The 25,800-nt window shown below is 39.1% G+C and overlaps 2 protein-coding genes across 5 annotated transcripts in view; both read right to left on the minus strand.

Moving 5' to 3' along the window:
* LOC147176479 (excitatory amino acid transporter 2-like) overlaps nucleotides 1–10,099 on the minus strand; it is a 37,509-nt gene extending 27,410 nt beyond the window's left edge. Inside the window, exon 1 of the mRNA XM_086074836.1 lies at nucleotides 9,867–10,099. The gene's annotated coding sequence lies outside the window, so the exon portion shown is untranslated. The remainder of the gene's footprint in view (nucleotides 1–9,866) is intronic.
* Nucleotides 10,100–16,363: 6,264 nt separating this feature from the next.
* LOC147176480 (inactive serine protease PAMR1-like) overlaps nucleotides 16,364–25,800 on the minus strand; it is a 111,826-nt gene continuing 102,389 nt past the window's right edge. For all 4 annotated transcript variants that reach the window (XM_086073930.1, XM_086073929.1, XM_086073928.1 and 1 more), the window contains 7 exons: nucleotides 25,572–25,769; nucleotides 23,198–24,031; nucleotides 22,947–23,123; nucleotides 21,047–21,113; nucleotides 20,367–20,593; nucleotides 17,941–18,299; nucleotides 16,364–17,856 (listed from right to left, as the gene is read on the minus strand). In XM_086073930.1, coding sequence (XP_085930056.1) covers nucleotides 17,293–17,856; nucleotides 17,941–18,299; nucleotides 20,367–20,593; nucleotides 21,047–21,113; nucleotides 22,947–23,123; nucleotides 23,198–24,031; nucleotides 25,572–25,769 — 2,426 coding nt within the window. In that variant the 3' untranslated portion in view covers nucleotides 16,364–17,292. The remainder of the gene's footprint in view (nucleotides 17,857–17,940; nucleotides 18,300–20,366; nucleotides 20,594–21,046; nucleotides 21,114–22,946; nucleotides 23,124–23,197; nucleotides 24,032–25,571; nucleotides 25,770–25,800) is intronic.

Consider the following 25,800-nt stretch of genomic DNA (forward strand, 5'->3'; position numbering starts at 1 on the left):
CGCAAATCACATTTCATACATCGATAGGCTCACCTGCCGCTAGCAAAAATAGACACACACGGAAACATCACATGCCTTTACACGCACTGTCTCACAAATGTCCTGCACATTAACGTCGCACACAAAAACAACAGTCGGCCATTGTCATAAATCTCCGGTGGTCCTAGCTCCGAGGCAGGGGTGCGAGGTCTCGGCGTCATTTGGGATTTGCCAATAAGAAGACTAAGGAGGATGGATGTTCTCTCACTAATTAAACAGCAAAGTCTGTTGGGAGTGAGCAGCGCCAGCAGCAGTAGCAATGCCAGCCTCTCCTTACACTACCCCACACAAAGAGCATTCCGACACACACTTGCACAACTCATCGCATCGGTCACTTAAGACTGCGATCCCCAAGGAGCTCAAACACACCTTGTTTGAACATGACAAACTCAATTAAAACACGATGAACATATTCACTGGAATATCCACAAATAATATTCAATCATCTGCTGTTTCTGTTTCCTGTGAGACTCCTCGGGTCCATAATTCTCCACCAACAAAGCTGTATCATTTACTGAACACATAGAGTCCTTTGATTTATTATTTATGATTTTGAATCATTCTCTATGGCAACATAGTCCGGAGGAGTCTTCAATTCATGTTGGAAAATATGTATTTGTTCATACACCATAATATTGACCATCATATTACGCAGTACGTAAATGATTCTATTTTCCCTTGATGGTTTTTCTCTACACTTCTTTTTGTGGTATTCACCCACAATATTTACACTCAGCTAAGGCAAAGGGCAAATATGTGAAAATAAACAAATACATAATATGCACAAATAAATAAATAAACAACAGCAAATTAGTTTAATTCACCATTACCGCTAAATTATGGAAATGAGACCCAAAGATATCCCTTTCTTATATCTATCTATCTATCTATCTATCTATCTATCTATCTATCTATCTATCTATCTATCTATCTATCTATCTATCTATCTATCTATCTATCTATCTATCTATCTATCTATCTATCTATCTATCTATATATCTATCTATTTATCTATCTATCTATATATATATATATATATATATATATATATATATATATATATATATATATATATATATATACGGCCAGTCATGGCTCTATATTCGTGCCTAGCGCAACTCTGGCGCGTAGCATGGTCGAACTGGGCGAATGGGCGGTCACAGTTAGAAATTGTAGTTTTAACCGTTGTGGGTGTGAACACAGTGGAAAGATATCGACACATGCAAAGCACGCATATAGGAAACTGTGAGCAGACCTTCAGGGGCGGATGATGGACAAGTAGAGATCGCAGTACACTGCTGTGAAGTGGGCACTTGGAGGCCAATGGGACGATTTGAACAAAAATGTAATAAAGAAGATAATGATTAGAGATGGGAGAGCACCAATACCAGGTATAGGTATTGGGCTGATACCAGGCTTTTTTTTTTTTAAGTGTCGGTGCTCGCGACAGCGGCCGACGCCAGTATTGTTTTTCCTGTGTGAAAACTACTAGTGGTATCAGTACTTGGTATCGGTGACTACTCAAACCAGTATCAGTGTGAAAAAAGTGTTATCAAATATCCCTGATAATAACAATAATAATTTGCTCAATTAATTGATTTGTACAACAATTCAGAGGCTGAAATGCTGTTGTCATATTTACAAATGAAACATGATGACATTCACGCATACCGTGGAGCTTAGAATCTTTCTGTCTGTACCTCAATCACATTCACCAAAATCACGCTACACTACCTGTGCCAATCCTTAGACCTGGTTTAGTCAACTTAAAGCCACCAATTGCCAGGTCCACCGGGGATGCGTCAAAGGAAACATCCTTTGCCAAATTCCCAAAACTTTGAAAACATTTCTAAACAAAGCAAGCCTGGCAAGCCACATCGAAAAAAAGTGGGTCTGGTCACTCGGTCATTGAAAGCGATTTCAGCCAGGCTCAAAACAAACCGTGCTAATCAAATTTGTTTATTTACTGTGAGGCATTCGTCGTGAGCAACGTCCTCTTCGGCCCCGGAAGTCTATCCTCACACGAGTCTTCAGGTTTTTGCCGCAACAACGACATCAGTCATTCACTACTGTCTCTCTTCGAGTAGCCATGTTGAATGTATTCACAGACTTACATATGCATATTATATATGTCATATGTACGTCCATGTGTTTACTACTCTTCCACACGTCCCGCTTCTTTGACATCACGTCCATTCTTCGCTGATTGGATCTTTTCACTATCTATTTGGTAGTGATGGCAAAATGAAGCTTCATGAAGCACTTGTGATATTTTTTGACTCCTCTAGATGGCACTCTTGGTTGAAAGATGCAGTGGAAATGTAATCAATTTCCTTTGCACTAGCCTTCATATTTAAACCAAGAGCACCATCTAGGGGAGTCAAAAAATATCACAAGTGCTTCATGAAGCTTCATTTTGCCATCACTACTATTTGGGAAGGTTTGCCCCGCCTCAGAAATGCGCTGGATGCTAACAGTGACCGGACTCATCCGCTGGTTACAGCAATGAGTCCGGTTTCCAGACTTAAGCAAGGCTTGCACTGGCACGGAAATCAAGATACGCCATTGTTTTTACGTTTAAGTGCAGCTACGCTGTCGAGAAATAGCTCTCAAAACTCAAGTCACTGGAATTAATTAGCTAAATCCATGAAAAGCATTCCTCAGCATATTTTCCCTGTTCCGCTCATCTCCGTCACGGCTAAATCCCCAGAGCTCGCTTGCCTTAACCTACTCAGATGGTAAAGCCCCTTCAGTGGAAGCTTACAACATAAATTCCACGAAATCCTGGCTGAATCATCATAGTGACAAACCAGGATTTTCTGTGATGTCGCAATGAATTACCCCTAACCTAAAATATTATTTGTAAATTAATAAAAAAAAGTAATTGTGACTTCTTAGTAAACCATTAAAACAAATTGGGCAAATTAACAACAAAAAAACACAGGTTTGTTGTTATGTGTCTGACAAATCTTTTGGTTAAAACAACCGCTCTAGAATGGTATGCGTTTTCCACCAATATATATATTGGTGATTGGGCCAACCGATACAAATTGGTCTTTCTGACCAAGATATTGGTTAGGCTGACATTTTTTCAGGAATCCCGCGGGTCACGGGATTCCCGAAAAAAAGCACCACTGATTGTCACACCCACTTAAATGGAGCGAAATTCATTCTCCGCATTGAGGGAACGGTGAGCAGCAGCAGTGGCTGCGCTTGGGAATCATTTGATGATCTAACCCCCCAATTCCAAACCATAATACTGAGTGTCAAGCAGTTCCCATTTTTATAGTTTTTGGAAGGACCAGTACAGGGATTGAACCCACAACCTCCCAGTCTCAGGGAAGACACTCTACAAGTAGGCCACTGAGCTGGTCACACCTAGTGATCTATCTTGACACACATTTCCATTTTTAAACACTATATTATATAATATATTGTAATCACTTATAATTAATAAATACATTTAGAATGCAATAAATGGATGCAATAAATTAATTTCCAAGTGATCTATCTAGATTTACTTTCTATTGTAGCCAATTTCATTTAAAAATTGGTATGCCCGTAACCACCCGGAATGGTCAATGTCTGACCAATTTATTGGTTAACCAAGCCAATATGAGCTTAACCTACTATATTGGTAGTTTTTTTTTAACCAATCCATTTTTAGAGTGTAGCGGCCCATTTTCATCAGAATGGTTAAAAACAAGGATGGGGTATATTTACTTGCCAGATGGATGGACAGATAGATAGATAGATAGATAGATAGATAGATAGATAGATAGATAGATAGATAGATAGATAGATAGATAGATAGATAGATAGATGGATGGATGGATGGATGGATGGATGGATGGATGGATGGATGGATGGATGGATGATAGATAGATAGATAGATAGATAGATAGATGGATGGATGGATGGATGGATGGATGGATGGATGGATGGATGGATGGATGGATGGATGGATGGATGGATGGATGATAGATAGATAGATAGATAGATAGATAGATAGATAGATAGATAGATAGATAGATAGATAGATAGATAGATAGATAGATAGATAGATAGATAGATAGATAGATAGATAGATAGATTTGATAGATAGATGGATAGAAAGATAGATAGATGCTAGTCCTAATTAAGCAGTGTATAATGCAGTGAGCCAAAAGCTACAAACAAAAAGCCCTCTGTGTTAATCAGCCATTGAGGCAGAGCGCTCTTGGAACACGCCATCCCTACCCGAATAATGGGCCACTTTACAGGCCTCCAAGTTAGTTCACAGAATATCGAGCTGGGAAACCGCGAGCTCGGGGTTCATTGGGAGGAGGGGTGATTTAATTGTTTCCTTCTTTTTTGTTTTTGCAGGCCCCTTCACCCCTTTCTCCTCTCACCCCTTTCGGTCCTGAAAGGGGGTTCAGACAAACAGGCAATGAAGGGGATTGTTGTGTGTTCCGTTGCACAAGTGGGTGAGGTAAACAAACTAGACAGTACGCTCTATCAGCTGGGCTTGCAGGGACAGTGATAGGCTGAGCGGTGGGGAGCTACACACAAGGCAAATGATGATTGGGTAAGCAGCGTGGGGTAAAGGGGGGGTGCATGGTGATGGGGGAGGAGGGGAAGATTGGTGGGGTATAAAGGGTGACGCTAAAGACTCCTGAGAGAGAGCGTAAAAAAAAAAAAGGTGGTTATTCCGGAAGAAGTGGGGGTGCATGGACGCTGGGGTCTCTCCTCCGAGTGTGGTCATTGTGCTGGTCGCTGCAGTTCTCATGCATGAGACCCCGTTGGCTTCCGAAAAGGTCCACAAGTGATGAAGCACTCCCGCGTCCGAGCAGACAAGTGGCAGCTCGGCTCTCTGCTCCCAGAGCTCAAGGCCATTTACATGCTCAAGAGGAACATTAATGCCTGCCGATGCACCCGCAGTGAACAAAGAAACACACAAACCTTGCTCAGAGCCCCTTTGCACACTTAATTGAGGATTTGGGAAGGAGTAAAGGGGCGAAGGAAAGGTGGATGAGGAAAGAATGGCTAGTGAAGCCGTAAAAAACTCTTTAAAGTTTTTTTTGTTTAGTTTTTGCAACGATCAAAAGCATACCTTTCAAATTGACGGTTCATGATATTGGATAGTTTCTTTCACGTGACCCTAAAATCGAAAATGGCTCAAAAGTGTAGTCAAGACAAACATGTGGAGCACAGTTTTCCTATTAGGGCACAATCTATTGGTGAAAAGAACAAATTGTAAAATTTCTAAGTGAAAACGCACTCATATCCTTGGATTATAGAATCTCTATAGTGTAAGTATTCTGGTATGATCAATTACCATATATCTGAATGAATTTTGCAACATCCTAACTATTGTTCAGAAATGCCATTGAAGTCTATACTCAAGACAAACATGTGGACAACGCCTGTAAAAGTTTAAGTCTTCCTTTTGTTTTGAACAAATCAATGACTGACCTTCAATTACGATTCTTGATTCCAAGGCAATGCGTAGATTGTTATCAGGAGCTTGGTCTTTGGTGTTAGGAGAGAGAAAAACATCTCACCCAGTGTTTAAATTTATGAGTGACTCACTCATGTTGAACATTTGGAAATTTGCCAGATTTCTAGTAAAAGTGAATTTGGTGGTTTGTAATGATGCAGGAAAGACGTGTTAATGTAAAAGTCTCTGAGCTATTTTCATTATTTTGAGAATTATTTATACTCTGAGTCCTTTTTTTTATTTTCATCAAATGTTTAAAATGCATATCGTTGATTAGGATGTTCTTTATTTTCTAGCCAGAAAATCTCCTTTCAGCAAATGAAAATTCCTTTGATTCACCATTTGGCCAGTGTGAATCATTTCAGGTTTCCGTGTGGGCTATATAAATATTCTATATAGTCAGAATGTGAATTGTCCCCAAGCTGTCTGTTATCAAGGCTATGGTGGATTTTTTTTTTACTGACCACTGAACCATTTTTTCGGAATTTTTTGTGTTCTCATATATCTTTGACTGTTTATTGGTGCAAGTGTTTTGCGCTGCTGCAAATGGATCAATGCCCACTTATGCCCCATTCGCTATTGCACTGTAATTGATTGGCAACCAGTCCAGGGTTTAATTAGCTTTTCATCTCTTACCAGTTAAAATATGCTCCATTCTGTAGTCTAGACAGGATACACACTATAGAAAAAGGATGTCCAATATTGTACATATCCATCTCCCTCTCTATTGTAGTGCATATTTTTTGTTTGGAGTTCTTCAGATGGGGTGCATATCCTGCATTGGGCTTTTTATCGGCAAAGAAATGTCTCATGTGTTGATGTTATGAAAATAGCATGAGATTTCAATGTCGCAACGCTCAAGTAATGCCTTAACCGTGGCCATCAAGAGCGCTATGATTTTGCCGCCGAGCAGCAGGCACTGTGGTGAATGCTTGTGTTGTCCTGTTCCTGTGCAGTCAAACAGAAGTGAAGCGAGCCAGTCTCTTTGTTTGGTCAACCCATGGGAAAGACCCCACTCTGTGCAGACCTCTGAGAACTAAAACACTGATTCTATAGGCAGGACGACATTAGCAAAAGAAAAAAGAAAGGGCACAGAGTGGATTGGAAGATCCATACTAGGAATCCAGTGAACATAAATTCAAAGACTTTAAGCCCCAGCAAATGAACGCAATTAGAAATTGGGTGTCATTAATATGATATCAAACAAAAGAGCAACAAAATGATAACAAGTGAGATATTTTCATAGACATGAGAAAATGCAAATCCGTATAGACAAACAGTAGGATGTTACAGAATGAAACAGGAGTTGGATGCTACTTTGGCATCCTCCGTGTGTTCCCAGGAGGATTACACAAGCAGTGGAAGCCACACAATGACAGTAGGAACTCCATGAATGGAAAGCTCCCACATTTACATGGATGGCGAATTCCTGTGACTATTACAAATGCCGTATCACTTTTTATCCAGCTTTATTTATATTTTCCTGCTTCGTTTTAAGCGACCTGACAGCAGAAGCAAGAAAAGGTGCTAACTCCCTCCAGGCAGGTAACATATGTTGCACCTTCATGCTGCCTTTGCTGCCCTTTTACCTCTCCATGTCCACGAAGAAGAAGCCTCCACGATCTTGACAATAAATCCCTATTTTATCATTCACACTTAGATAAAAAAAAATTAAATAAAATCTTCTTATTTTAATGTTTGCACACTTTTTGTGTCACTCCCACTTTGTCACCTACTCTTGGTCACACGCCTGGCACTGTTACATCTCAGTTCATCTGGCAGAAACAAGTCTTAGCTCAATTTATTTGCCGAAAGGTTTGACTATTGTTTTAAAGTAAATCTTTAGAAAACTGTCTTAGTAAAGACAGAAGAAACAATTATTTCAGCTGCCAAATTAAACATTATACAGTATAGCTCAAATAATTGTTATAAAAAAATACAAAAAAAATAATACATTCAAATGCAAAAATAAATAAAAATAATAAATTGAGGTAAAGTTACGATCTTATATGATGCATAAAATATATCACTAGGGATGTTCAATACTATTTTTTCCCCCAAACCAATACCAGCATAAGTACTCAACTCTTGAGTAGTCACCGATACTGTTACCAAGTACGGATACCACTAGTACTTTTGATACATAACATTAAAAAAACACACACAAAAACCCAGATAATTTTAGAGAAACACCTGTATACCCCTAAAATATTTTTTTCCTTAAAATTGCATGAAATTAAGGGCATAAAAAAAAAACTCTTCTATTTTCTAGTTTCAAGTTCAAAAGGGCAGCCGATACCGGAATCGGTCACCGTCTTTTGTTACCATCACGAGTACCGATAACTTGAAATAAAGCCAGGTATCAGCCCAATACTCATACCTGGTATCGGTACTTGCATGTTACTTTTCTTCACCACTAAGTTCTTGTCTCCTATTTTTGTTGACATTAAATTATATATTTTTTTTTCAATCAAAGCTTCTCTTATATGTCTTACTATACAGCTTTTGACATAAACATACAAAATGTGTGCGCACACACGCACACACATTCATGTAAACACACAAGCTACCCTGAGCAATGTCTCCCCTAATTAAAACACTGTTTACCCAGATGGCTGGCATGAATGTGGATGCTCCGTAGGGTTGACATGTTCATACATACTCATTTTATTATCTTTGTTTATTATGGTTGCTGTTATCAGCATTTGTGCATGTATAATGCCCACACACAAATGCTGCATCTTTCGTTATCTAATTGCAACTCTTGAGATGCTAAATGTTTATATAGTGTATTTGCTTTAACTTATGTTAGTCTGTTTAATCTACAAACACTTCAAATGTTCATATTTGACATGAGCAAAGCTTCACATCATAACTTGAACAAATGTAAATTAAATATTAAAGTGGCAACCTTGACAAGTGAACAGTTTGTCTTAGAGTAGTGTCTTTATTCTCAATAAGAGAGATTTAATATATGCGCATAATGATCCTTAAGTCCCACTGATGAGATTTTTGATCTGATGGTGACACACACACACACTCTCAGATATAGGACATTTATACATCAAAATGACTCATCCCGCCTTTCAGCATGTGCCTTGGATGTCTGTGCTCATTCATGTAAGGCAGAAAATGCCACAGTACAGTAGTTTGGCCTCCGGGAAAAGGACAAAACGCATTAGCTGCATGGACACTTTTCAATACGGATTCTCCCGGCAATTACACTGAACGCCAGCTCCCTTCAGATCCCGCCCCTGTGACAAAATGGCCATGGTCCAGCCAGTATGTCTCACCGGGAAGAAGGTCTTGTTAATCATCCAACATCCACACTGATCTCCTCCATGGACGCATCCGTCAATGTGCTGTTGACAGAAGCCTCCTTACACACCCCGTGCACGTTTTCGAAATTGATGAGCAGGGAGTGATCAACTGAGAGTGTTGGTTTCCATGGTGACACTGGTGCTGCTGTTGGGAAACTGTGATGTGTATGTGTGTGTGCATGCCTATTGTAGTGCCTGTGTTTTTAAATGAAAGGGTGAATGGGGAGTAACCATTGGCTCCGAAAGTGGGTGGTGTACATTACTAAGGTTAGGATTATTTATCTTTGCATGGAGTTGTTCCTTCTTTTGTGTGTTAGTAAAACGCTGTTGTTTTACATACACAGAAGGCCTTAAAACACTGTTATTTTCCTGTTAAGGCAGTTACATTTCTCATTGATGAATTCCCTTTACCACAAACACATATTGAGCCAACTTGTTGATGATCAGAAATGCTCATCAGAAAACACCTGACAGAAACGATGCAGATGCACCTTTAAAAAAAAAAAAAAAAAGCCTCTAAAATCAATCACCCCATTGCCACAATATCACGGTATTTTCACGAAAACAAACAGACTACTCATGGTTAAAGGCTGAATTAATTAACCACAAACAACTTTCTTTGCGCACAATGAGTTTTGATGTCTAAAATGAAGCAGTCAATAAACAAGTCCAGCACAAAGTGCTCCAATAACAAAGTGGCAACCAATATTACACGCACACGTCCAATTTAAATAGTTCAATGGACATAAAGGTTAACGCGCATCAATCATCTGCAACAAATTGCTTGCAATTCTACATGCATGTCTGATCATTTTAAATTAATGAACACAGATGGATGAAAGTCAGCGCAGCTCTGATGGAATGTGTCGCGCGCCTCTACATCTTCTTAATATGTGCGCTGCGCGTACAGAAAAAGAAGCAAGACATTTAATTGCAAATTAATGCACGCTCCAATCGGGTTGAAATTGAAATTGTTTCTATTAAGCATCGCAACGTGTTCCTTCAAGAGATCAAAAGCAGCATCTTACCTTAATTCCAAACCTCAAGGAAGAAAGTTTTCGGTGCAGCCCCTTTGCAGGGTCTTGTTGCATCCGCGTCACGGAAGCTGAGGCAACACAGCGAGCCACTGCGGTTCCACCACAGGAGCGCTTGACGGTGAGATCGCGGTGAGGCTTTTTGTCTCAGTAGAATCCGAGGAGCTGTGCAGCTAAACGAGCCCACGGAATGAGCTATGCCTCACCTCACCCCTCGGCGCTTGACTGCCCCACTCGCCTGCGCCCGCCCCCTCCTCTTTGTGTCCTCTTAATGAGGATGCGTCTCCGGTTGGTGAAAGATGCAGCCTATAGGCTACCTGTTCTCCACCTTCCCTATACCTCTCTCACGCGCGCGTCCATTTGCATCCCGTTGAAAGTTGATAAAAACCCAAACCCAACCATAAACAGCCTTGCAGGGTCCTCAAGTAAAAGTCCTAGATGTCCATTTTAGGATATCTTCAAGTTGAAGCCCAACACACGCACTATAGTTACATAAATCTGACTTCTCAAACATTAGTTTTACTGTCAAATCAAATACACAAGTTTTTGTAAAATCTGCACTGAAAAATTACAGCATTATCTTGTTTTGTTTTTTTATTTATTTACAGTAATTAACTGTACGGGTAAAACAAATGCATGATGGGTATATATGAGTGTATATGGTGGTTAAATACTGTAAATTTTAAAGCAACTATGTTTTGGCATGTACATGTGTGGATTACATGTAAATACTGTAAAGATTGTCGGATTTTGGCGGGTATAGAACTCTCTAGAGGAGAAGAAGCAAATAGTGATGGCGAAATGAAGCTTCATAAAGCACTTGTGATATTTTTTGACTCCCCTAGAGGGTGCTCTTGGTTTAAATATGAAGGCTAGTGCAAAGGAAATTGATTACATTTCCACTGCATCTTTCAACCAACGAGTGCCATCTAGAGGAGTCAAAAAATATCACAAGTGCTTCATAAAGCTTCATTTTGCCATCACTACTGATCAGTCAGAACAGGACATACTAACGCACGATATATGACTGTGTCCTCCATTTGTTTGTTCGGCTGGTATGTGGGAGGAGACTAATATGCTTGACCACATACGGCAGTTTTCCCCAACCTTTAGTGAGTCAAGACATGTACGATACTGTCTTTGACATTAAAAAAAAACACACAAAAATAAATATTAATATTCCCAAACAATATAATATCTCAGTTTGCTCACAAATAGAGGAAGACCAGATTTAGTTCTGTAAAAGTTCCGATACATATCTTTTAAAATACATCTTCATCATCAAAGCTTATGCGCAAATATTGATAACATGAGGAAAAGAAGGGATAAGGCAACATTTTCAAGCAATGCAAGATAGAAGGACATGAAAAAGCTGAGTGCTCAATTCTGACTGGACCCTCCTTGAGTCAACATGAATAACCGGCACAACTGCAGGTGCTGGTAATCCTTCGTCTAATGTGTGATTAGTGTTCACTGTTCACAATGATAATGAATTTCTTGGAATTGTTTCATACTTCAATGGTTTCTCACTTGGCGCATACCACATATTTCCACGAGTTTGTTGAAATCTGTCAGTAACACTAAGTAAAAAAATAGTCATGATGGTGTTATGATTGTCCATGCCAATTGCTTACACACACTCTTGCTTCTGGGTTGAGCTTTCTCTGCAACCGCCATGAACATCTTGGGCTACACCCTTAAAAAAATTGAAAAATAAAAATCCACAAGTGCAGTCACCCTCATCATCATCCTTTGATCGTAAATCATTTAACAATCATTAAACCAGAACTGCTACTAGCTTAGCTACTATTTTAAAGAAACTGCAATGTGACGGATAATCAATGTAGAAATTACGTGCTATTACTTTTTCATTCATTTCACATAACAAAAAACAAACCATGGCTACCCTGCCAATATTTTGCCGGTTGTGTTTTAGATACTGTGAATATTACACAGAAAAAAAATGAAGCATGCAAAATACCGTGGATGATACTCTCCTAATCAGACCAACTTTTGCAATATGTTCTCAAAGTGTGTATAAAAACAAAACTTACAGCTGTACGGTCAACTGAATATGCATTCCATTGCATTCCATTCATGTTTCATCCTGCCAGTGTTGTGGTCACACTTCATCTCCATCCTCAGTCTTTCATAGATTCCGCCGTTAAAATTTAACTCAGACAATACTTACAGAGTTGCTGATAAATCATGTTGCTGCCTGTCTAAGATTTCAACATGTTTTAGGCGTCAACGCCAATTGCAATGGTAACGGCCTATCATGGCTTTACATGCATGGTAAGCTTTTAATTTCTACCTTCACTGTCACCTCACCAGTACTGGCGAATTCGCTGATTAAATATTTTTTTAATATTTGATTTTTTAATTTTTTTCTGGTATTTTTTATATAAATGGGAAGTTTATAAGTGTTTGTTTTCTGGTTTGTAAAAACATGCTGACATTTTTTATTTGTATATTTCATTTGTATTTTTTAATCAAAGTGCCACTCAGAGTGTCGGCTCACAGGCTTCAAGTTACACATCCTTGGTCTATGATATACCGTCGATCCATCCATTATTTTATTTTTTTTTACCACTTATCCTAATCCTAGGTGAAAGAAGCTGACTTGGGGCAAGAATGTCTGGACAACCTGGACTGGGTTATGACATACAGTACAAGACTTAAATCACAACATGCTGTTTTCAGGTATGCATAAATTTTAACAATGTTACTTTTTTTTTTCTTTCTTTTCTGTGCCAATTTAAAATGTGAGTGGTCTACCCTATTTTACCCATTTATTTAATTAGCCACACAAGCTCTGGGACACCCACTAAAAGAATGTCAACTTTTTATTGAATTAATACTGTCACTGCGTCACATATTTCAATGTTGTATGGAATCTGTTGAAAAATGCCACGGTCTAACAGACTTCAACAAACATCAATGAAAATATTCCAAAATGTGCCAACTTCCAGAAAGTGATCAAACTGCTGACCTAAAGAGAGTGGGATTGGTTTGTCAAATGCTAGAGGGCGGCTGGGGTCTTCATCCAAATGTTTTGAAATTTTTAAGCGAATTTTGTGAAAATGTGCAAAACGGTCATGCGGCTGGTGCCCGTTTGCAGCCGTTCTTCGTTTGTGAATAGTGAGAGGAGATTGCGCCGTGAGATGACGTTATATAAGAGTCAGATAATATATCATACATCTATACCGACGTTTCTCAGCCATGTTCCTCTGTTTGAGACTTTTCCACTTGCTTCTGAGTATTGTCCACGGCTTGTCAAAACCTTTCGCCATCATTTGGTTTTGTAACTGTTGATAAACAGTAGTGTTTCTTTGCTGTTTTCCGTCTAAAATTGCACTAATGTTTTTTTCTTTAATTAATTTTAAAAATAATTGTGTTTCTTCGTCTCCCAAACATATCTTACTTTATCATCCGCCATTTATTGTGACTACAAACGTTCGTGTGACGCAGTATCTGGTCTAAACGTGCACAATTCTTGAAAATTCAAATAAAAATAGGTGGATGGTAATCCCCATTGTTAAGCACAAAAAAGACAAATCATTAAATAAAACTTAAGCTCACATTTCACACGGTAAGCAAGGCCAGGGGAGGGAATTGCATTAATAAGTAAAGATTTTAGGTTAAGTATTTTGCACCTCCGTTTCTCATGTGTGCAACTATCCATTCAGCTCATTATCATCAAGGCATTTTGCTCCGGGCTCATCCCAGTTCCCAGGCCAGCCACATTTTGTGTAGGCTAATTGTAGCCCATAGTTCTACTGAAGAAGCTGTGCGAGCCAACAAGGGCCTGTGAACAGCCCAAGTGGACAGGACTCTTCTCAGGGAATCATGGGAATATGTTGAGCCATTTTACCACTTCAGTAAATGGATTCAGGAAAGACAGAAACTCTTTTAAAGATGCTGTCCATGAGAAAATTGGAGCACAGAATCACTGCTGCATTAATGTTACGATGTTTTGTAGATAATATGTTATTTCATATTGTGATTTACAACAATTATGTATCCATAAAACAACAGCGAGAAGATTTTTTTTTAAACATGAAACTACTACACAATCCCAACACTTCTAAGGCTTTTGTCTGTGTACTCTAGTTTCCTTCCAAAGTCTAAAAACATGTTATTTTTTAATCATAATTAATGACTCAAAGTGATCGTGTTTTTTTTTTTTTTCATTTTGCATCTATACTGTATGTGCCCTTTGACTGACTCGTGACCAGCTCAGGGTGTAGCTCTCGCTACTAGTCAGCTGACAGAGGCTCCAATTCACCCATGACCCTAGTGACGAGAAGCAGTATGTAAAATGGATGGATAGAAAAAAATCACACAATGAGAAACAAACATTTTCTGCATGCCAAATCATCCCTATACTGCAGATATGAGTAATTCAGGTTTTCCGTTTCAAAATGGTTAATCAAAGTATGAATAGACCAATTGATGCCGCTTCAGGAAAAAGAGCTCCATATGAAGGATTTGTGCTCAACTGTTTCTAATTGTTACATATTATATTAGGGGAGACCCGGGGCTTGTTGTCACATTACAATTATCTTCTCCACCAGAGGGCGCAACAAAAACAATGGAATTCTAGCTTGCTTCCTATAAGGTTATGTCCTGTCTGAGAAGATAGAAAATAGCACATTGAGTGTTGAGATGAGCGCCAATTTGTCACATTGAGGTGTGGTTGAGAACCCAAATGCAGGGAAGCAGGGAGGAGAGGCAGGTATGCTCAAAGTAAGTATTTTAATTAAACAACAAAAACGGAAAAACAGGTACTGTTATCCAACACAAAATCAACAAAGTCCAAGAACAAAAGTCAAAGTAACAAACCAACAAACAAATACTCGAGGCGGCAAACAACACAATGGGACATGGACATGACATCGACAAGGGCTGAAAGAAAGCAGAAAACATACTAATGAGAAAACAAGAGACACCTGGACAAGACATAAGTGGCTGAGGAAGCTGATTGGATGACACGAGGGACCAGGATGACAAGCACTGGTGGACGTGATAAAACTTGTTGAGATATTATTAGTGGGGTTTCCATCCACCCATTTTTTCTTTGGATTTTCAAGAAATGCAAAAATTAAACTGAATGGAAACGCTAGAAATTCACAAAAAGGCCCAAAAGTCGGCGAAAAGATTTTACGCTTGGAAGGGGTGGATTTTGAAGCCTATCGAAAAAAGAAAAATGCAAATTTTGGCAAAGGAAACAGGTTTTGCGATTAAACGCTGACAAGACGCTGACAAGACATGTCGCTTGTTTTGACCGGATATTACCACACACGTACATTTGTAGTCACAAAGCAATGGCGGATGATAAAGTAAGCTATGTTTTTGGGGGGGAAAATATAATATATATATATATATATATATATGTATAAACCATGACTGGTTGTCAACAAAATGTAGGTGTAATACATTTAGTGTGAAAATATTAGAGCAAAACTCACATTATTTTTCTTAATTCTACTCACGTTGTAACATTGGCTATCACATTGACTTATGTCCAAAAAAAAAACTTGACTTATTGTCACCAAAATGTTCATGTGTGAACATGTGATAATCATAGTCTGAAAATTTAAGAACAAAACATGCGATATTTTGGATAATATTAACGCAGAAAGCACCACCACATTCATATGCATAATAACACTTTCCACGTTACTGTTATCCAAAATATTGAGAGTTTTGTTCTAAGTTTTGGTCTAATATGATAATGTTATAGGTTGCCTGTTGTGCCACCAGCGATCGATCATCCATTTCCTTATTCTGTCCAGGGTTGTCAGTGAATGCTGTCTGAGCAAAGTTTGGGGTGAGATGCAAGTACATTTGACAGACCACCAATCAATCGCAACAGACGCAACACAAGCAAAGCGATAACATTCAAATTCAACATAGGAAGTACAGAGCTATACAAGATCAGATCTTTTTTCGTTGTGAAGCCAACCTCAGGCCAACCTCAGGCCCCACTCTGCTGTCCAGGGGCCACGAAATGTATTTTTTCTTAACAATGAAGGATGGGTGTTTGTCCTTAATGGAATAGGCAGGTATAATGATGTGATAGAGTTAATGACACATTTTGCCCGAAGTTCGCAATTTGAACGCATCCCTTAAATCACCAAGCAGCCCCTGAACATAGAATGGAAATGTACTTTTATTGCCTCTCTTGCAATACGCAAACTGAATAATGGAAGCGGGTCAGGTTGGAAGTAATTGATTTAATTTGAGCACGGAGGAGTTAAATGATATGTGAATAATATGCTCCGTTTATGGTTGTGGAAATGGTGCTGCTCTGACCTGGATTCATTTGCTTCATAACACAGACGGTGTGCTTCACAGAGCGAGCAGGGTTTTGTTTTGTTTTTCTACTCCTAACATCCATGCAATTCACTCTTTGATGACCAATGCATAGTTCAGTTGCATTTTACGCTGACACAAAGAATCAAACTGACCAGAACTCACCTCCTTTCTTTAATTAAAAACATCCTGTTTTTCTGTCTTTCAATACAATATGTACAACACTTTCAGTCATATTAGTTAATAGAAAAGTCAATACATTACAATATGCTGTATATACAGTACATACCGATGTGCATATATTACATTACATCCTCATTTGAAGGATGAACTTTTAGTCATGTTCAAGTGTGTAACCTCAGACTGACGAACGAGACGATCAAAAGACATTTAATTTGCGAGCATCTCTTCACTTAGAACAGTCGTCCAGTGCTGGCTGCCCTTGTGCAAGACACTATTAAGATGAGATGAAGCAAACAAAAGTAACACAACTGAAAGATACATGGTACAGAAAAACCTTGAGTCAAACACTAATGCTACATTCAGACCAAAAGTGGGTCTGGCGTTTCCGGCGGCGCAATTTCTTTGTAGTCAATTGACTTCGTTTGGGACGTTTCCGGTGAGCATTTCGCCACTTCGCCCATTTCGTCGGCGTTGGCTGAATTGAACTTTTGCCGCTGTCGAGATAGTCCATGTCACCAAATACGTCACACGGCATACAAAACACAGGAAGCGGTAGTGTGCAGAACGTGTAGCATAGCAATGGAGGATAGCTTGATAGTCGCGGTTTGCAGGCACCCGGAGCCGTACGACACGGCGATCTACGTGTACCAGGACCAGGCCAAAAAGGAGATTGCTTGGAGGAAGAAATGTGGAGGTCGGCTTATGTGGTGAGTTTGTTTGTTTAATTGTCGAAGTGTGAAATAAGCTAGCAATGCTACACTAAAGTTAGCGCCACCTACCAAAGCGTAAATCCCTCCTCTTCCTCTGTTGCAGCGCTGAGCGGAAAAAAAAATCCATTGAGAACCCCGCGAACAGACACACGCGAGATTAGCGTAGCGTCGCGATATTTTCGGTTCAGTCTGAACGTAGCATTAGAGGCCTATTTCATACTACTCTCTATCCAGTCTTTGAAGTTTGCAACATGAGTGTAGACTGTATAGAGCTCAGGATCACACTCCCCTTGGTCATAGCCAAAGCTTACTAGTCCCAGAAGTCTCCAAAGTCTTTTGCTTCCCTTTTGAGAAAAGCCGACGGAAGGATTCTCCTTGTTGTCAGTGAGTGCAGGGAGGATAAGGATTCCCCCAGTGTCAGAGGGACATATGTTCGAGGGTCCATAGTTTGGCTTCTGGCTTGCACACAGCATGTTGTCAGTAACACTGACTGGCACCCCGTTACGGGCGTATTGCTGCTCGCATGGGACGATGTCAGCGAGGTGAACGATGCCAACTCGTGCTTTTTCGTCTGCACCCAAACCCGAGTCAGGAAGTGGAGACCAGCCTGTCACATGCCCTTGTCCAGACATCTCGCTCTCGTTGGGAATGTCTGACAGGCAGAGGGGTTGCACTTTCTCACCAATCTTTGCTTTGTCCAGTAACTTGATGACAGCTATGTCCGAGTCAAGAATATGGGGGTCGTAATTTGGGTGAATAATGATGCTGGCCACCTTTGGGAGAAAGACGAAACGAAATTGTTAGTGAAATCACAAAGGCACAAACGTTGATCTCCGGTGAATCTCTGGAGAGCTTACCCTCAGGTGTTGGAGACCTTTATTTTCCTTGTGATCGCTACGGTAGTGTTTCCCTACCACCACCTTGATTTTTGCTGCATCCAGAGGATAAACCTTCCCCAGCTGTGTCATGCAATGACCTGCAACTACAACGCTCCTTTGATTCACCAGAGCCCCACTGCACACCAGCTGCCAGTCAGAATCCCGGATATGGTTGCTAGACCTAGCGCTGCCATTCTTCTTCACAGATCCAGTGTGGCTGTCTGCCTTGGTCAACTTGGTCTCCGCACCATTGGTGGAGCGACGGTAGATGGCCACTAGCCAAGGCCAATGAGCCTCTTCCGGCCTCTCGGGGTCAAAGGTTGGATGCTTCCCACATACTGCCAAAGAGGAGGTGACAGGAAGAGAGGATAGAAAGGCAAGACCACGATGAAGAGGGAGGACAGGTTAAATGTGGCGCAAAAGGGTCGAACCTTCTTTCAGTTCACTTCTGAATGTCTTTTACTATAACAACATTTGATGCAGTTCTTGTTTGGACATTTCATCAATCACAAAATGATGTAGCCTATGTCTCTCATAAAATGAACGTTTGATATCACAGACACACTGGCTGTTTCTCAATATAAAGAAGGAAGAATATGTTCTCGTACTAAGTGCTAATGTGAGCGGAGTTATGGTGATTCAAGTACACTCTAAAAGAGAAATTTTGAACCAATTTAAGATTAAACAGAGAGTTGTTGACCAATTTAAACTTGCTGTAAGTGGTAACACACGACTGAATTAAGTTAATTCAAAGTGATATATTGAGTTAATTAAGTTAATCCAAAGTGAAGATATTAAGTTTAATGAACTCATAATTAATAAAACTTAATAATGTTATATTCACTTTGGATTAACTTAATTCAATTGTGTTACCACTTGAAGTAATTTTGTTAAGTTGGTCAACATTTATCTTTTTATAGTGTAGAACATTTTGTTTATCCATCCATCCATAGTTATTTCTAATTGTATTATTATAATTGTTTTTTCTCATACAGTACTTTATTACAGCAGGAGCTGTTCATTCAGCTAAGATATAATATTTTTGATATAGTGAAGCATTTAAAACAACCAATTCAAAAATATTTACATTTCATGTTTCCTTTGAACAGTTTTTTTAATCTATATTTTTAAAAATACGTGCTTGCACCAAAATGGTTGAGATGGTGTAAAATAATACATAAATACTACTACTACTACTACTACTAATAATAATAATAATAATAATAATAATAATAATAATAATAATAATAATAATAATGTAATGGAAAAACAGAAAGACAAGTGACCTTTTTAAAGATGTACACAGCTGTCGCTGTATTTTTTTGATTGCTTTGGATTATTTCATTGCATTTTGAACCCACCAATACAGTAATATATTGCAAAAACAAAACAAAAAAACATTTCATTTTTGTTGGGTGAAACTGAAGTTCCTTGAAGTTCCTTAAAGTTCCACAATAACAAAAATGTGACCAAACATAATTTTGTCCTCTGCTCTCACACCAACTACCTTCATGTCCTCTATGACTACACCCATAAACCTCCTCTTTGGTCTTCCTCTAGACATTCTGCCTGGCATTTGGAAACTCAGCTTCCTTGTGACCAAACTATCCCAGTCTGGCCTCTCTGACTTTATCTCCAAAACCTCTAACATGTGCTGTCCCTCTGATGTACTCATTCCTGATTTTATCCATCCTGGTCTCTCCCAAAGAGAACCTCTGCATCTTCATCTCTGCCACCTCGAGCTCTGCCTCCTGTCTTTTCCTCAGTGGCACTGTCTCCAGACCAAACAACATTGCTGGTCTCACCACAGTTTTATTAACCTTTCCTTTCATTTGAGCTGAAACTCTTCTATCACACATCAACACCTGCCACTTTTCTCCACCCGTTCCAGCCTGCCTGTATACGCTTCATCACTTCTTTTCCACACTTTCATGAGTTGGCATCTGAGGTCCTTAAACCAAATTATTTGCGTTCTTAAGACATACATATATAAGACATACATATGTTTTCATCAATTATCGATCGATCTTTTAATTTCAACTAGATTATAACATTTTAACCCGTGGGTGGTATTTTATTTTGAAATAGCCTGGTCAGAAGCATCAAAAAGCCCAAAACAGGTCACAATACCACCCAGGGGTCTACCCATTTGACCTATCAGTACATTAACATTAAAAAGATTTTATGTGCTTAAAATTGTCAATTTCTTTTTTGCCAGTGTGCTTGTTTGTATATAATGGTCTCCTTGCATCTTGGTATGTAAATGTAGAAATGGACTCATATTTCCGACTTTAGCCTGAGTAATAATAATGGTCAAAATTGTCCAAATACCAGAAATGTAGCTTCAAGTGTTACATGATGGCTTAGAGTACCCCAATAACATTATGGACCTCTGCCGCCCTCACCTGGTGAACAAGATACATGGCGCCCACTCCATTTGCCTGTCTTGAGGCAAGTACGACGAGGGCTGCCATTGTGCTGGTAGAAGGGAGACACACAGTCATACTCGATGTGTGTGTAAAGGTGATGGAAACCAGGAGCCAACTGCGAAGGTAGTGGTGGCCCTTTGGTGGGGCCGTCAGACTGGATGTGCCGGCCCACAACAGAGTACAGTTTGTGCACTGGAGTCTTTCTGAAGGCCAAGAACAAGAGATACATCCGTGCAGAGCATTTTAGCGCATATATTCTTCTTTGTATTGAAGTATTAAAAAAAAAAAAGTTTCTTGTTGTGTGGTACGGAAGCATATTGTATTCACTTGGGAAAAAAAGTCCTGTTTTTCTGACACATTTTTTGGGGGAGCTTTGTTTTTGTTTTTTCTGTTTTATTGAAATCCCCCCCCCCTTTTTTCTCAGAAAAACAGAAAAAAATTATTCAGAAAAATAGAAAAAAAATACTCAAAAAAACAAAGCTCCCCCAAAAAAGTAGTCAGAAAAACAGGAGTTTTATTTTTTTTTAAGTGAATGCAATACGCTTCCATAGTGTGGGACTGTGTTTTATAATCTACACTTGGGGGAGAAACTTGCTGATTTTTTAATTCAATTTAAACTACACTTTAAACAACAATACCAACAACAAAATACAAACCTGAATGGTGCTTGAGGGGGCAGAATTCTCTGTCTGACCAGTTCTGAAATTTTGGGCTCCCGACATGCTGCAACAAATATGTACATGCAGACACATCTCAATAAATTGGAAATGTTAATTTCAGTGGTTCAATTTAAAAGGGGTGCTCATATATGACAGGCCAATAGATTTGTTGATCAAGAAGCATACAGACATATTCCTATAAATCTGATGAATTATAAAAACACATCTCAGTATGATGCTAGTTTTTTTTTCATAAGTCATTACACGGCATTGTCCAACTCTTAACCACAAACGGTGTTCGTTAATTTACTTACTTTACTTCAAATATTGCCTGTATACCAACCCAAATCACAGAACGGATAACACTTTAATGACAATACTTTGATGACCTTATTTAGCTACATGAATGAATGTGTTGATTATTCTCTGATTTCATGATTCCTGTGATACGATCAAGGCCTCCGGTACCACATGCAGCAAAGCAGCCCAACATAATTATGGATCTTCCACCATGCTTAACTGTAGGGAGGATGTTCTTTTCCTTGGAAGCTTCATTGCTTCATTGTAAACAAACTGTTGGCGCGCATTGCTGAAAAGCTCTATTTTTGATTCATCTGTCCACAGAACATTCCCAAAAGATTTGTGGTTTGTCCAGGTACACTCGCCCTTTTTTGGTTCAGTGTGTGGCGTATGGTAGTGATGGCAAAATGAAGCTTCATGAAGCACTTGTGATATTTTTTGACTCCTCTAGATGGCACTCTTGGTTGAAAGATGCAGTGGAAATGTAATCAATTTCCTTTGCACTAGCCTTCATATTTAAACCAAGAGCACCGTCTAGGGAAGTCAAAAAATATCACAAGTGCTTCATGAAGCTTCATTTTGCCATCACTAGCGTATGGTACTTCTTGAAACCATGATCCCAGACTGTTCCAGGTTGGCTTTCAGGTCTTTGGATGTTTAACGTAGTGTTTTTTCCGCCATTCGCACCAACCGTTGAAGACTTATGTGATCAATTTCTCTTTCCCCCCACATCCATGGAGGTTCTTGACAGTTCAATGCTCGTCAAACCTCTTAACAACATGGCTACCAAAATCTTTGGAGATGGCTCTATACCATTTGGAAGTCGTGTGTTGAATAATCGCAATGCTGATGTCCTCAGACAGCTCCTTTGTTTACACGATTTTAACAAAGAAAAGGGGATAACAGGTGGCTTTTTAAAACATCAAGGTCATCATTCATTGGATAAATCATGTCAATTGGGCACAGACAATTTAGAACAGGGAATTCTCATTTGTGATTTACCAAAGGTGAGTCACAATGCATTTCCATACTGATTTACAGGGAAGGGTGCCATTACCAATGAAAGAGCACATTTTAAGTTTTCAATTTTTTCCGCCCATTCTATTTTTTTAATCATTTGGTCTTTCAGGTGAAATACAAGTTCTCTATAAAAAAAATAATATTCCACATGATGTAGTTTACCTTCATGGGTGCCAATAATTGTGAGCAGGACTGTAGTTTACATAAGTGGGCAACCTACCAAGAAAAAATCCCACCAAAAAACAGAACGACCTGTATATATTAAAATGGCATGAAATTAATGCACACTCAACAAAAATATAAATGCAACACATTGTTTTGTTGTTGCTCCCATTTTTTATGAGATTAACTCAAAGATCAAAAAAATGGGTGGGGGGGATCTTGGGACACAGTACTGACCAAATTTCGGATTTTGTATATTGTTTAGTGCTTGAGTACTATAAATGTGTATTTTTTAGTTGAAATGACTTAACCTTCATTTTACATGAAGTGAAAATCTCCCATGCATCCGTAACAAAAGTTCTACATCATCTCTGTATGTTACGTCCAGTAAAAATGCTAAACGCATAGTCGTTACCTCGAACACACAGGGGCTGTTTTCCACTCCAGGTAGCATCTGGTTGGCAGCGTCGCAGGGCGTCTCCACTCAGAGCGTAGGAGTGATTGCAGAAGAACTGCACAGTCTCAGGCTTGGTCCCTGGCATCACCACGTGATAGCCGTGGTAGAGGCGAGGGAGAGGTGGGCAGCTCCTCTCTGGAGAAGAGCACTTCATGTTCAAGGGAGGTATGAGGGCAAGGGGAAACATATTCATTAGCATTCTGTCTTACCAATGAAGCTTTGGTTTATGTCCTTCTCGTCTTCCTTCTCCTTGTGATCTATATCAAGTTCCTTTGGTTTCTCAGTAGGACTTGTCATTGCTTTGTCATCTTTAATTGGTGAGCCTTCCTTTGGTTTGCCATTTTCCTCACCTACTGACCTGTACAGCGTATACTGTGTAATATTGACTCTGGAGGGAATGATTTTCCTCTCTGGTAAAGCTATTGTATTATTGTATTTCCTTAAGGCGGTCATATCATCCGTGACTGTGTTGTTCTTTGCCATTTCCTGCTCAGAGATGTCTACTGTGTTTATTTCCTCTGAGACGGCCGTCCGCAGCTTCGTGTCGTTGGGTCCAACTTTGCCAGAGTCTTTTTTTCCATTCACTTGCTCCTCTTTTCTTTCCTTCTCGCCTTGTCCTTTGTCTTTTATCACCACTATGTCAGTGATATCCATCTCCGACTTGGGGGAATGGCTGTCTTCTTTCCTCCCAGGTTTTACTATTTCAGGTTCTTTATTCTCGTCTGTGTCCAGGCCATTGTCTGGGCCGACACTAACCACTTTATCTTCACTGCCGCTAGTGGTTTTCTCCCGGCTATTATTTTTTTCCTCTTCATTCCTATCCTCAGTACGAGTTTTCCCTGGAATAGTACCAATGTTTGTGTCTTCTGGTGATGTAGTCCCGCGATCACTTTCTTTTTTTATACCCGTGTTCTCCTGACTTTTTTCTTGAGCTTTGCTGATATCTTTCTCACTGTGTGTTTCTATTTCATCTTTATCTGTACCTTTTGCTGTCTCTTGTCCAGTTTCATTTTCCCTTTCTGCTTCTGTGAGTGTGTTGTTCACTGCAGACAAAGACCACGTTAAAAGATTCATTAGAGAATTATAGGTTTGTTGCCCCTCATCTAGCACGTTTTCATTTTGGTGTTGAATGTTGCATAAATTGGCACGCAGGACATTTTCGTATTTCACAACAAATATTGCCATCATATTATAAACTATTTCACCGACTGGAACACGTTTGTATGAATACATACAATTTTTGTTTTGTTTTGACATTTTTGCAATTTTGGAAGTCCAGCACACATTTACACTCTAAAAAGAGAATTGTTGAATTAACTTAATCCAAAGTGAACCTCACTTTGGATTAATTTAATTTAGGTGAATATATTAAGTTTAATGAACTCATAATTAATTAAACTTAATAATTCACTTTGGACTAACTTAATTCAATCTTGTTGTGTTAAGTTGGTTAACAACTCAATTTGACTTTTATTTAAGTTGGTTCAGCAATTCTCCTTTTAGAGCGTACAGCAGGCTGTCTGCATTTTTCCTAATATCCACTAAGAGGCAGTGATCCAACATGATGCAGCAGCATGCAATCCAATATTAATATCTGGGATCATTGGGGTTATGACACATGATGAAATGTAGAAGTCGGAACAAAAGGAAACTTTTTACAAAAACATTCTGGTCAAAATTTATCTTGGAGACTTGGTGAATATGTGTTGTTCATAACAAAAAACAAAAACAAAAAAAATGCAACAAAATAGAAGTCTAAAAGTCATCCAATATCATGCTAATATGTGGCAACTTAATTTTTTTGTAAAGAAAAGGTTCACAGGCAATTTGATAACTTCTGAACCATTTTGGGTTAATCAGGTAAAACTCAAATGTGTGTGTATTGTACAGCAGGCATTTAGGCTATTTGATGTAGATGTGACTTAAAAAAAAAAAGATTTCCAAAAATGTGTGGAAAGACTAGGAAATGTGGAAATCATTTACATCAAAAGTTGAACAACATTTTGTGTGTGACTGCAACTGTTTGCTGATTATTCTTCCATTCCAGAATGTTAAAGGCTAATCTTGATGTCAACTGTAGCTTTTTTGTTGATAATTAGAAGCAGTGTTTGTCGAGTATGCTAACATTGTCATCGTCTAAGTTTCACAGCTGTTATGTTGTTGCTTGACGTTGACGATGTGTTTTATCAAGATACAAACATGTGGCTTTTATGTTTAGCGGAGGTTTTCGTCTTTTTAAACAAAATACAAAACATGGATAGCCTTAGGGACAACACATTCTAGGAAATAAAGCGCTTGCCTTCAGTACAAGTTAAGAGTTTGTTATGTTCTCAAAACTTATGAGAATGCTTGATCATTATAGTCTTCCTTTTTATGTACCACTAAAGATAAAAAAATAAAATACAATAAAAAGATGAAGAGGATGGTCTTAGATTTGACTCCTTCTGCAGAGCAAAATATGAACCATGAAATTGAGTTATTTTAGCAATGCAAATCTGCTTGTTTGCCCTTGAGGACTTCATCTAATATAATACATAAAGGATTCAGAAAAGAAAATTACATATTCCAGTGACTTGGCCTGACCTTTGGTACAAACGGGATGAATTCCACTCCAGGTGTTATTAGGAAGGCAATTCCTTTGAGAGACTCCACTGAGTTCATAGGGCTGATAGCAAAGGTACTGGAGAGCAATTAAAACATCATTGGGGCCATAAACCAAGAAGTGGTCTCCGTGTGTTGGCTTTGGTGGGAGAGCACATAGGCCTACTCTTTCCGCTGGAACTTAATGACAGAGAAAACATATACATTAGGC

This window comes from Leptonotus elevatus, chromosome 4 (assembly GCF_054856555.1).
Source record: "Leptonotus elevatus isolate MCC_2025b chromosome 4, RoL_Lele_1.0, whole genome shotgun sequence".
NCBI classification, from domain to species: Eukaryota; Metazoa; Chordata; class Actinopteri; order Syngnathiformes; family Syngnathidae; genus Leptonotus; species Leptonotus elevatus.